This window comes from Esox lucius, chromosome 11, assembly GCF_011004845.1.
Source record: "Esox lucius isolate fEsoLuc1 chromosome 11, fEsoLuc1.pri, whole genome shotgun sequence".
In the NCBI taxonomy this organism is placed as follows: Eukaryota; Metazoa; Chordata; class Actinopteri; order Esociformes; family Esocidae; genus Esox; species Esox lucius.
The window spans coordinates 23,321,117-23,333,085 of record NC_047579.1 but is presented as its reverse complement, the minus strand read 5'-3'; the positions used below and the strand labels follow the sequence as shown (position 1 = coordinate 23,333,085).

Here is an 11,969-nt window from a genome sequence, read left to right as displayed (position 1 = left end):
AGAAATTTGGCATTCTAGTTGTCATTTTTTTAAGTTAATAAGAAAAGATTTCACCCCATGCTTCCTGTAGCATTACCCAAAATTTGGATTGGCTTGGTGGGTACTTCTGACGTACCATACAGTCAAGCTGCTCCCACAACAGCTCAATAGGGGTGACTGTCCTGGCCTCGCCATTATAAACAAAATACCAGCTGACTGCTTCTTCCATAAATAGTTCTTGCATAGTTTGGAGCTGTGTTTTGGGTCATTCTCCAATTAAGCGCCATCAAAAGGGGTATGGCATGGCATTGCAAAAGGGAGTGATAGCCTTCTTTCTTCAAGATCCCTTTTACTCTGTACAAATTTCCCACTTTACCACCACCAAAGCCCCCCAGATCATCACATTGCCTCCAACATGCTTGACAGGTGGCGTCAAGCACTTTTCCAGCAGCTTTTCATTTTGTCTGTGTCACACGAATGAACTTTATGATCCAAACACTTAGATTTGTCTGTCCATAACCCTTTTTTCCTATTTTCCCCTGTCCAGTGTCTGGGTTCTTTTTCCCATCTTAATCTTTTCTTTTTGATGGCCAGTCTGAAATGAGTTTTCTTCCTTGATACTCTGACTAGAAGGCCAGCATCCCAGAGTTGCCTCTTCACTGTTGACATTGAGAGTGGTGATTTGTGGGTACTGTTTAATGAAGCTGCCTTTTGAGGACCTGTGAGGCGTTTGTTTCCCAAACTAGAAACCTTTTGCACTCTAGCTTAGTTGTGCACCAGGGCCTCCCACTCCTCTTTCTATTCTGGTAAGAGCCAGTTTGCGCTGTTCTGTTAAGGGAGTAATATTTAGCATTGTATGAGATATTAAGTTTCTTGGCAATTTCTCGCATGGAATAGACTTAATTCATTAAGAAACAAAATAGACTGACGAGTTTCAGAAGAAAGGTATTTGTTTCTGGAAATTTTGATTCTGTAATTGCCCCCACAATTGCTGATGCTCCAGATACTCAACTAGTCTAAAGAATGACAGTGTTATTGCTTCTTTAATCAGCACAACACTTTTCAACTAACATAATTGCAAAAGTGTTTTGTAATTAGCTTTTTAAAATCATAAACTTGGATTGGCAAACAAAACGTGCCATTAGAACATAGGACTGATGGTTGCTGATAGTGGACTGCTTTATGCCTATGTAGATATTCCATAAAGAATCAGCTGCTGCCAGCAACAATTGTCATTTACAAAATTAGCAATGTCTACATTGTATTTCTGATCGATTTGTTGTTATTTAATGGGGGAAAAATATTTAATTCTATCAAAATCAAATGACCCCAAACCTTTGAACGGTAGTGTACCTTACGACTCCAAGAATCCATTGTAATGTAAATAAACATGGCTGTAATATAGACAGTATTTGGCAAAAATAGCACAATGTAACCTTTAAAAAGCAGATTTTTACTTATCGTATTTGTCCATTACTAAATATGCAAGAATCGGAATTCATAATAGGCATGTTCACACTGCACCTATTAGCCCTGGGCTAAGGGAGATTTTAGCTCTAGCAAGTGTATACCCGTGCACATTTTGAAGTGGGCTAGCACCACCCTTAGCCTATGGCTAGCTGGCCCTGCTCCGGAGCAGGATTAGCACAGAATTTTCATGGCTAGCCTCAGAAACTCGGTGACGAAATAACCAGTGTGAAATGGGGTCATGAACAAAGTCATAGAATGTTTATTGTACAATCATAAAAACTGTACACACGCCATTACCAATAGCTACACTGAATTTCTGTTTTGGTCCTGTCCTTTTACTCAGTAAACTTGTTGATTCTGTATACCGTCTTTATCTTAGCGAAGTAGTTACTGCAGCTTGCTTTTAAAGTAAATCTAGTAAATATGTTGAAAGACTAAATCTCTGCCTTATGTTCATTATTTTCACTTTGCTGTTTATCTCTTTGTGGAGTTTTAACAAAGTGCTCAAAGCAAATGCCAACAGGGTGATCAACCGTTATCAAAAAGTTGTTTATCGTGTGTCAGTGATGTACCTGTCACATGCTAGAGAGAACGTAACAACTTGTCATAAAATGCAAACTATTCTTTTGTTATATTTGTCCATTAGCCCAGGCCTTAAGAATACAAGTGTGAGTCCTTAACCTAGCGGTAAACAATAGGCCAGGGTTATCAAACTTTTTGTAAACACAGACTAAGCTAGCCCAGTGCTGGTCTTAGCCTGGGGCTAAGAACAATGCAGTGTGAAAAGGCCTAATGTGTCATATACAGCCCCGGAGACCACTGCACCTTTTTCTTTCATTCCAAGAAAGTCGAAAAAGGGAGGTAGGATTAAAATTAAGAGATTAATTTTTTCCAGAGCTGTATATGCATGGTGTTTTGGGCAGCTGTAGATGAAATAATCCAATGTGTCATAATCAAATTCTGGAACAGTGCATATCGACATCACGTGCATTAAAAACATCACGCTGGGGGCCATTAAGAGATACTTGAAACGTATGTGTTAACATGTTAATTCACTTACAGATCACCCCCTTCAGGTGAGTTTTTAGGGGAGCTTGGCAGTTTCAACAGTGTGATCATTTGACTGGAGTGCACCATTAACTTAACATTAACTATAAGTACCTACCAATAATCCAATGGGGGTTAAGATGATAGTAGCTGGACCCTAAACACAAAGTAGATATTCCCTAAGCACTTGCCCTAAACAGTGTCCTTCTGGGGAAGTACCATGAAATCCAGATGCAGTTTTAAAATTGACATATTAAGTGTTGGTCCAGTTTACAAAAGCTTCCCCCTCATCTCTTAAATTAGCTTTAGGAGATGGGTGAACAACTTTGCTCAATTGCAGGGTTAACATGATGCACCATTCAATGAAAATGTTCATGATGGTGGCCACTTACATTTAACAATCAAGACTACATTTTTGTGTCAGACTCTGATCTCATTAATAGGATGCCTTGTGATGTACATAGCAAGTTAGTGAACTCTGTTAGCTAACACCAATCATCCCAGTCTTGCTTGGGCTAGTGCATTTGGAAGTTCACTCAGATGTGACTATGTAATACATCAATCAAGGGCTGAGGGTGCAGAACTTAGGGGCTGTCTACTTAGTGTTTCGGAGTCGTGTCCAAGTACTGACTGTAGTTTTCTCCAAAGCAGATCTTGATGAGGGTCCAGCTTTTGACCGGCAGTTGAGGAGAAATCCCAGCCACTGCATTCACAAGTGTGAAGCAGATTCTGCCCCAGGTAGAATATTGTGATTAGAATTATTACTATACATGTAAGTTATATAAAAATACACAACATGCACACAATAAGAATACACATGTCAGGATACACTCTGCCCACAAAAAAGCACTAAGCTCATTGCATTACAATAGTATAGCAGGTATTATTTTAAAAGTGACCTTTTATTTTATTTGTCTGAAAACAGTTCATGCAACAGTGCAGAGAATTGTGAATTGGGATGAAATACAAAAAAAATTGGGAAATTCAGACTGATAAAAAAAAACTTTAAAAGATTAATGGAGGAACATCACGAAAAGAAGATCCTTCCATACAGGTGTACTGCGTGATACAATTAACATCCTACTATGCTATGTGGCATTTATTATAATGCACTGAGTAGGCCCAACTGACTTGAATTTGGATCAAAATAGAAAGATGTTTTAAGTGCTATGGCCTTCGCAATCACCAGATCTCAACCCAATTGAACACCTACAGTGGGGCAAAAAAGTATTTACTCAGCCACCAATTGTGCAAGTTCTCCCACTTAAAAAGATGAGAGAGGCTGTCATTTTCATCATACTTATTTCACAGAGGAATTCACCAATTAATTCATAAAAAATCCTACCATGTGATTTTCTGGATTTTTTTCTCATAGTTGAAGTGTACCTATGATGAAAATTACAGGCCTCTCTCATCTTTTTAAGTGGGAGAACTTGCACAATTGGTGGCTGAGTAAATACTTGCCCCACTGTATGGAAGATTTTGGACTGATGTGTTAGACAGCACTCTCCAACAACATCATAAAACACTAAAGAAGGGAATATCTTTTGGAAGAATTTTCATTGTATAATCTATGCCAAAGCTATAATCTATGCCAAAATCATACTGAGACGTTGTTTTTTCGATTAATTCAAAATCGGTCCGTAGGTTGCAAGAATTTGATAAAATGTATTCCATTTAGCAGATGCTCTTATCCAAAGTAACGTACAGGATATGGTACAGGATATGTTTACATTTGTGTGGTCCCGAAAATCAAACCCACAATCCTCACATTGCAAACATTATTCTCTAAGCAACCAAGTGAGCAACAGAGAAGCTTGATCTTACCCAGGTCCTGCACAAGAGGAAGTTCATATTTTCTGAGAGATTTGTAGAAGGCAGATGTCACAGTTTTTCCTCCGGCTTCTACTACTTCAAGCAACATTTTCATTTGTTCCTGAGAGGGAGAAACCTTTGAGATTTTTAAATATATGTCATCCTGGATCATCATATCCAGGAACAGATCATCTGCTATTCTCTCCACCATGTTTGTCCTCTGAATAAGAGCACTTCTGTTCTTATTCACAAATGCTACATCTGATAGGTGGTTCTGTAATGTCTCAGCATCTGGAATAGATATCAGAAAATGAAATTGAAGGTCAGTATGACAAGTTCATAATATTGATCTTAATACATTTTAGGTAATTCAAAATATAAGAAAAAAAATTACTGTTTATTAATAATGTGAGCTGAATCAACCTTACCTCAGGAATTATGTTTATATTCAACTCATTTGTAATTTAATTTAAATGTGATTAGATTCAGTATGAACATACAACCCAGTTTCCAAATATTTTGGGACACTGCATAATGCAAATAAAAACAGTATGCAATGATGTACAAATACCTTATCCATGTATTAAATTTAAAACAGTACAAAGACAACATATCAAATGTTGAAACGTAAGAAATATTATTGTTTTTTGAAAAAAAAAAAGCCCATTTAGTAATTTGATGCCAGCAACACGTTTGGAAAAGTTGGGACAGGGGCATGTTTACCAATGTGTTGCAACACCTCTTCTTTTAACAATACTCTGTAAGCGTTTGGGAACTGAGGAGACCAATTGCTGTAGTTTTGAAAGTGAAATATTTTCCTTTTCTTGTTTATTAAAGGATTTCAGCTCCTCAACTGTTCTGGGTCTCCTTCGTCGTTTCATTTGCACCAAATGTTTTCAATGGGTGGCAGGTCTGAATTGCAGGCAGGCCAGTTTAGCACCTGGACTCTTTTACTACGAAGTTATGCTGTTGTAATATGTGCAGAATGTGGTTTGTCAAGAAAGGCCTTCCCTGAAAAATTTGTTGTCTGGATGGAAGCATATATTTGCTTTGTTGAAACTAAACAAATTCCTCTCTGTAATACGATTCACAATCAAAAGTCTTCAAACTTAGATAGCGGTTGGTTATGTTGATTTATTCAGTCAACAGCACGTCAACAGCACGTCAGAATCAGAAGATACACTTACAGCAGGATGGGTTGCTCTCAGTCGTATGGTTACAGGGGTCTTATATACTCTTGACCTAAAGGTTGATTCTTTGTTACAAAAGGTGTGAAAACACAGGAGAACTGGCGCCAAATTCTAATACCATTTTCCTTTGTTTTCTCAAACAATGAAACACAGAAACCAGCAATCCCAGATTTACATTTATTCAATTTATTTCACCCAAAACTAAACTCTTGGTCTTAACTATGTCTTGATATCTAGGAGAACATTTACTGGTAACAAAATATAAATGACAGTATACTCAAGATTACACCCTTGATCATTTCAGTCCATGTAGGCTAAGTTCGCACAAATTCATTTCTTACAGTTGATTAGGATAATTCATTAACAGGATAGGAAATAACTTTGATCAGGATACAGAAATTGGTCTCTCAATGCAATCAATGGACAGTACACAATAAAAATAATCAAGGTATTCAATGTGAAATGACATACCCCTTGATTAGGCTTTTTTAAGAATGGGGGGCATGAGACACCCCATAACCATGATCTCAACAGCTTCAAAACCTGTATATTTGTTTCAGCATTAATTGTGCCTTCACAAACGTGCAAGTTACCCATGCCATGTGCACGAACGCAACCCCATACCATCACAGATGCTTGCTTCTGAATTGTGCGCTGATAACAAGGCGGAAGTTCCCTCTCCTTTTCAGCCCGGAGGACGTTTCATCCTTGCTTCCAAAAAATTATTTTAAATGTTATTTGTCCGACCACAAGACGGTTTACCACTTCGAACTCGGTCCATTTTAAATTTGCCCTGGCCCAGAGAATGCGACATTGCTTTTAGATCTTGTTTATATACAGTATGGTTTCTTCTTTGCATTGTAGAGTTTTAACTTGCATTTGTTTTTTATTTTTACCCCTCAAAGATTTCAGTTTGTTTTTCAATTGAATTGTTCACATTATAGGTCACATTAAAGGTGGAAAAAGTTCTGACATAATTTATCTTTGTGATATAACAATTTATTGTTAAAAAGAGAGGCGGCTTGGATCTTTAATTTAAGGACCCTTGCTCCATTTGGTCTCAATATTGATTATGATCTGAAACCATTTCTTTGATTTGTGTATTCATTTTTAAAATGGTGTGCTCTTGATTATTGATACAACTTAGTGCCATTGTGGCCTTTGGTGTATTCCTGTTTGTATATATCTATTCTTTATTTTGTTTCCCTGTTCAATTTTGACACACTACTCCTTTATTGTCTAATTAGATAATCTCTCTGATTGACATATTACAAGCACCTGTGTGTGTCCCACAATACCCTATAAAAGCATGTGATTTGACAATACCCTATAAAAGAAATGATGATCTTATTAACAAAATTGGTATATGCATTTGAGTTTAGAGTGTGCAGCTTTTTCATTCATTTTATTTCCATTTTGTACCCTTTAGCCAGCACCTCGTCAACTAAGGTGTGCGTTTCTTCTACTTCTGTCATGATTTATCTTTGTCTCATTCTTTTACATCACAAGAACCTGGCATTTTAACAGGGGTGTGTAGACTTTCTATATCCACTGTAGGTCAAACACTATGCAGAAATAAATTATTGCGTAATATATTAGAAAAACGTAAATCTCAAATGGATTGAACAAACATAAGTAAAAATCTTGAATTCAATGGACAATAGAATGATTGTAATCGGAGACAAAAAACTTTCATGTGTGAGAGATGTCGGACACCGAACAGATAAGTGCTTTCTGTGGCTTGATTCATAACACACATTAATACTCAATTAATTTATGATTGATGCCAACACAGCTTTCGGTTCGGCAAGAACCAATTGGCCAAATAATTAAGGATTGGTCAAATCCTTAATTCTGTGTGCGAGCTTGCAATAAAATGAATAGTAAAGTCATAAGCCACAATGGTAAATTTAAATGGTAAATTCATAAGCGCAAAATTATATACTTTCACAATTTCTTTTTTGTCTGTTTACTAAGTAGTTTTGGTAGTATCGTTTTTGGTTCATACAGTTATGCCCTGAAAGATTTGGACACTTACACAATATTCATAATTTGGTCTCTGTCCGACACCACAATGGATTTGAAATTAAACAACCGACATGCAATTGAAGTATAAACTTTCAGCTCAAGTGGTGGACAAAAAAATTGTATAAAACGTTTAGGATTTACAACCATTTTCATACACTGTCCCCTTATTTCATGGGCTCAAATGTAATTGGACAAATTAACAGAATACTGATACTCATTTTTAATACTTTGTTGAGAATCCTGTGCTGGAAATGACTGCTTGAAGTCTGGAATGCATGGACATCACCAAACGCAGGGTTACCTCATGCTTTACTGCAACTGTCTTCAGCTGTTGTTTGTCCGTGAGTATTTCTGCCTTAGGTTTTGTCTTCAGTAAGTGAAATGCATGCTCAATCGTGTTAAGATCAGGTGATTGACTCGGCCATTGCGGAATATTCCACTTCTTTGCCTTAAAAAAACTCTTGGGATGCTTTCGCAGTATGGTTTGGGTCATTGTCCATCTGTAAAGTGAAGCTCTATAATCTACAATCAACTTTGCTGAATTTGGCTGAAACTGAGCAGACAATATATCCCTATACACTTCAGAATTCATCCGGCTGCTTCTGTCTTCTGTCACATCATCAATAAAGACTTGTGACCCAGTGCCATGCCATCACACTGCCTCCACTGTGTTTTACACATGGTGTGGTATGCTTTGGATCATGTGCCATTCCAAGTCTTCCCATGATTCTGGTACAAGTTGATCTTAGTTTCAGTACACATAACACCAACATTGCTCCTACATATCTACCCATTCTTCCCACATACTTACATTCTTGTTATTACATAGTTATGTGGGAGCTACCCAGTAAGTAAATGGCTGTAATTTGAAGGGTTACCCTATTTTCTATTGAATATATGATTAAAATTATTTGCAAATCATTGCATTCTGTTTTTATTGACATTTTATGCAGCGTCCAAACTTTTTTGGAAACAGGGTTGCAAATCGGTGCAATTATGCTTGCTGTCAACATATCCCCAGTGCTATTGGTCATTAAGGTTTTTCTATTATGTTGGTTTTAAACGTAATAAATAAAATAAAAAATAAAAAAGTACATTTTTACAAATAACATTTACGGTTAAGGTTAATTTGGGTTAAGTTAATAGATGACGGTACTGGCATTAAGCATAGGAATGAGGTTAGGGTTAGGTTATGGTTAAGGACAGGCATCACAGTACAGAGGTTAGGATGAAGTTTAAGGGCAGAGTTAAAAAAACAAGAAATACCTAAATAACAATAACCAAAAATACTTGCCTTGCTGGAATTCAACTCAGAAACATAGGACTAAATGTCAGTAGAGGAAACACCCACCATCGACGAACACAACCCCCTAGAAAACAGCCACCTCTGCTTAACTATTTATACGTTATAGTAACTGTCCCAGGCAGCTGGTTTCCGATGGTACTTCTCATGTGTTGACAATTAACATAATTGTGAGTCATTAACACTAAAATGAATTGGCCTTGAACGGCGCATATTTGCAGGTCTGTCCCCAGGGATTTTAGTGGGACTATCGAGATGAATTCAGCGTCAATGGATAGATCAGGTCTCTGTTGTGGAAATTCTGAAACCTGATGCATTCTTACTGATTAAAGGACTGAGTCCCATTGTTTGGATGTGAAGATGAGTGTGTTAGAGAGGGATCTGGTGTTTGTCCTAGGGGGCATTCATGATTGGTAATAGTAGATTATAGGGTAAATCATAGATCTGCCTATCTGTAGGTTGTCCAGATCCTCTAAGTTCCGCTCAAGGGTTGAGAAGTTTACCCAGATGGGGGGGAGGACAACATGTGACTGGTGGGAAGCCTAGGACGTGATAGAACAATGGAATGTGTTTTATTGACAAGACAGATGGGCAACAACTTACCACACCTCTTGAAACTGTAATAAATACGGATTGTGCATGTATGGAGTCAGAGACTACTCGGACGAGTATGCGTCTCTATTATTTGCAAATAATATTAAAATGGTTAACTTGTGCCTAGAGAATTTTGTCTCGGTTTCTTACTCCTTTAAGAGTGTCGATCGATGGAATCTCCTAGGATACTGATATATATGATTTTTCTATAGGTGACATGAATAAGTTACTGAAAAACCGAGAAGAGTTATTAGAAAAAGATAAGGTCCAAAAAAGAATTTGCTGTGAACGGTAAATTTTTGCAGGTCTGTCCCGGGGGGTTGTACATTTGTAGAATATTAATCTTCAGTAAAATGAGCAGAGAAAAAGAGAGACCATAGGATGTGTATGCGATTTAGTTAGTTTCTCTTTCCCTCCTATAAAAATTTAGATTTACATTTTCAATTCAGATTTTATGAATTAGCCTACACAATCAGCTGAATCTCCTATTGAAAAACAGTAACGTGATAAGTAGTTCATATCGTTTGTATTATTTTTCAATAATAGCCTAATTACGTTTTTGAATTGTCATGGAATTCTTGTATTTCATTTGTAAGTAACTTTATTTTGTTTTCAGAAATAGATACATAATTAATGTAATTCCTGCGATGCTGAGTTGAGTTGAATACAGTTACAATATGGGGGCACATTTAATAAAAAAAAATAATTTTACTGACCTGTTGGAACTTGACACTTTGACACACTTGGTTCATTCCTCTCGCTGTCCAACAGTGTAGGTTTGTGTTCGATATTGGGTTGGTCAGGGTCAATGGTTGCTGTAATCTTCATGTTCTAGCAATCAAGGAGAGCATGGCATTAGAGATTCAAATAAGAAATGGTTGTTATGGTTGATATGGATGTTTCTTAAAGGAAAATACCTTCACAACTATCACAGTTCCATGACGGAGAGTTAAAAGCCACATAGGAGTAGGGACAGATAGATATTATAAAATTGTTGACCAGACATTTCCTTTGAGAAGAGTCATCATGGTCAAAATATACCCCTTCTGAAGAGAGCAAAACACTATCTTAAACAATTATGTTCCTTCTGAGTGTTTGTCTTAATAAGCGAATGTCTGGTCTCATAAGAGGTTATATTATAGTTTTAGGCAGTGCCCAATTGTTTATTGCACCTAATGGAGCATCATTTTGACCTAAACGATTGCCTTGAAAACAAAAACAATGAACTTTTAGAGTTCTAAAACTACATTTCATGCAAGCTTACATTTTGGGACAATTCAATGTTAAGCAAACGTAAGAATTGTAAAAGTTGGTTTTTAGTCACAAATCCCATGCAGTGAGTCTGCGATCCATATACACTAAAACCACCAAATGCCTAACCAATTGGCATTTGTGTTTGTAATAAAAGTAAAACTGGAGACTAGAGCTATGCATTGGCATTGGAATCAACTCAATATCAACTCGGGAGAGACGCACTGTTCACAGCCTATTCATGTCGGATCTTTTTCTATGTACTAGTTTTTTTGTCTTTTTTTAGTATGACCAGAGCTTCAATACAAACACATTCTTGTATTTTTCAAATGTATTAACCATTTTAAACTAATTCTATAATTCATTATATTTTAGACTATTCTATATAGTTTGATAACGACCCAGTAGATTAACTGATGCTCTGACTGGATGGTGATGCTGCGGAGGAGAATGTGTATGCTAATAGGGAGGATTCGTATGCTAATGACGCCAAGCAGCATTCGGTTCTGGCGGTTACTGGGGGTCAAATAGGCCTGGTGGTTCTAGTGTTAAAACCTTGGTATCATCCTTTGAGATGCTTTGTTGCCATTTGGAGCTATTGTAGGGAAGTTTCTAGATTAAGTCTCATGTTCAATCTGATTTAATTTGAGCTATTGACTTGAGGAAATGAAATTCCCCCTTTTCCCCCTGAGGGAATCCTTTGTTGTGTTGGCAGTCCATTTTGTGTCACCTCTTACACCTCACTGTCTGGTTAGAAGGGGAACAAGCCAGAGGCAAGCGATTGGCATGGTGGCGTCCTTCGGGAGTACACATAAACGGCCTGGAGTTAAAAGTGTGTCCGGTTGGTATTACGCCACTTAGCCCCTTTGTTTCAGGGTCGCGATGTGCTGGTGTGGTCAGACAACAGAAAAATAGTTGCATATATCAGTGGCAAAGGAGTACTCCATTGCTTGGGAGGAGAATTGTGGTGAGGGGTTGACAAGTATACAAGGCCACAGGGGTTTTATTTTTCAATTGTATTGAAGTCCGTACATATAAGCTGTTGAATAAGCCTGGCCTGAAAATGTGGAGGCACTTGCAATACAAAATAATTTATTGATTTAACACTACGACCACCAAATGCCTACGAGAATTTTCATAATCCAAAGCAATCGACAAATGACTGTCTACTGTTCATTAATTCTTGATCATCCTTTTACTCTGCTAATCGAATTTAATGTATTGAATAATACATTGCAATGTTTTTATGTGAAAAGAAGGCTGTGAAGGGCAGCTATAAGCTGTAGTAATGA

General features: G+C 37.2%; 1 protein-coding gene across 3 annotated transcripts in view; it reads right to left on the bottom strand.

Moving 5' to 3' along the window:
- Nucleotides 1-1,692: 1,692 nt before the first annotated feature.
- The window catches only part of LOC105031096 (nuclear GTPase SLIP-GC), a 75,375-nt gene continuing 65,098 nt past the window's right edge, over nucleotides 1,693-11,969 (bottom strand). For all 3 annotated transcript variants that reach the window (XM_034295336.1, XM_010905318.5, XM_034295335.1), the window contains 3 exons: nucleotides 10,143-10,257; nucleotides 4,324-4,602; nucleotides 1,693-3,225 (listed from right to left, as the gene is read on the bottom strand). In XM_034295336.1, coding sequence (XP_034151227.1) covers nucleotides 3,206-3,225; nucleotides 4,324-4,602; nucleotides 10,143-10,257 — 414 coding nt within the window. In that variant the 3' untranslated portion in view covers nucleotides 1,693-3,205. The remainder of the gene's footprint in view (nucleotides 3,226-4,323; nucleotides 4,603-10,142; nucleotides 10,258-11,969) is intronic.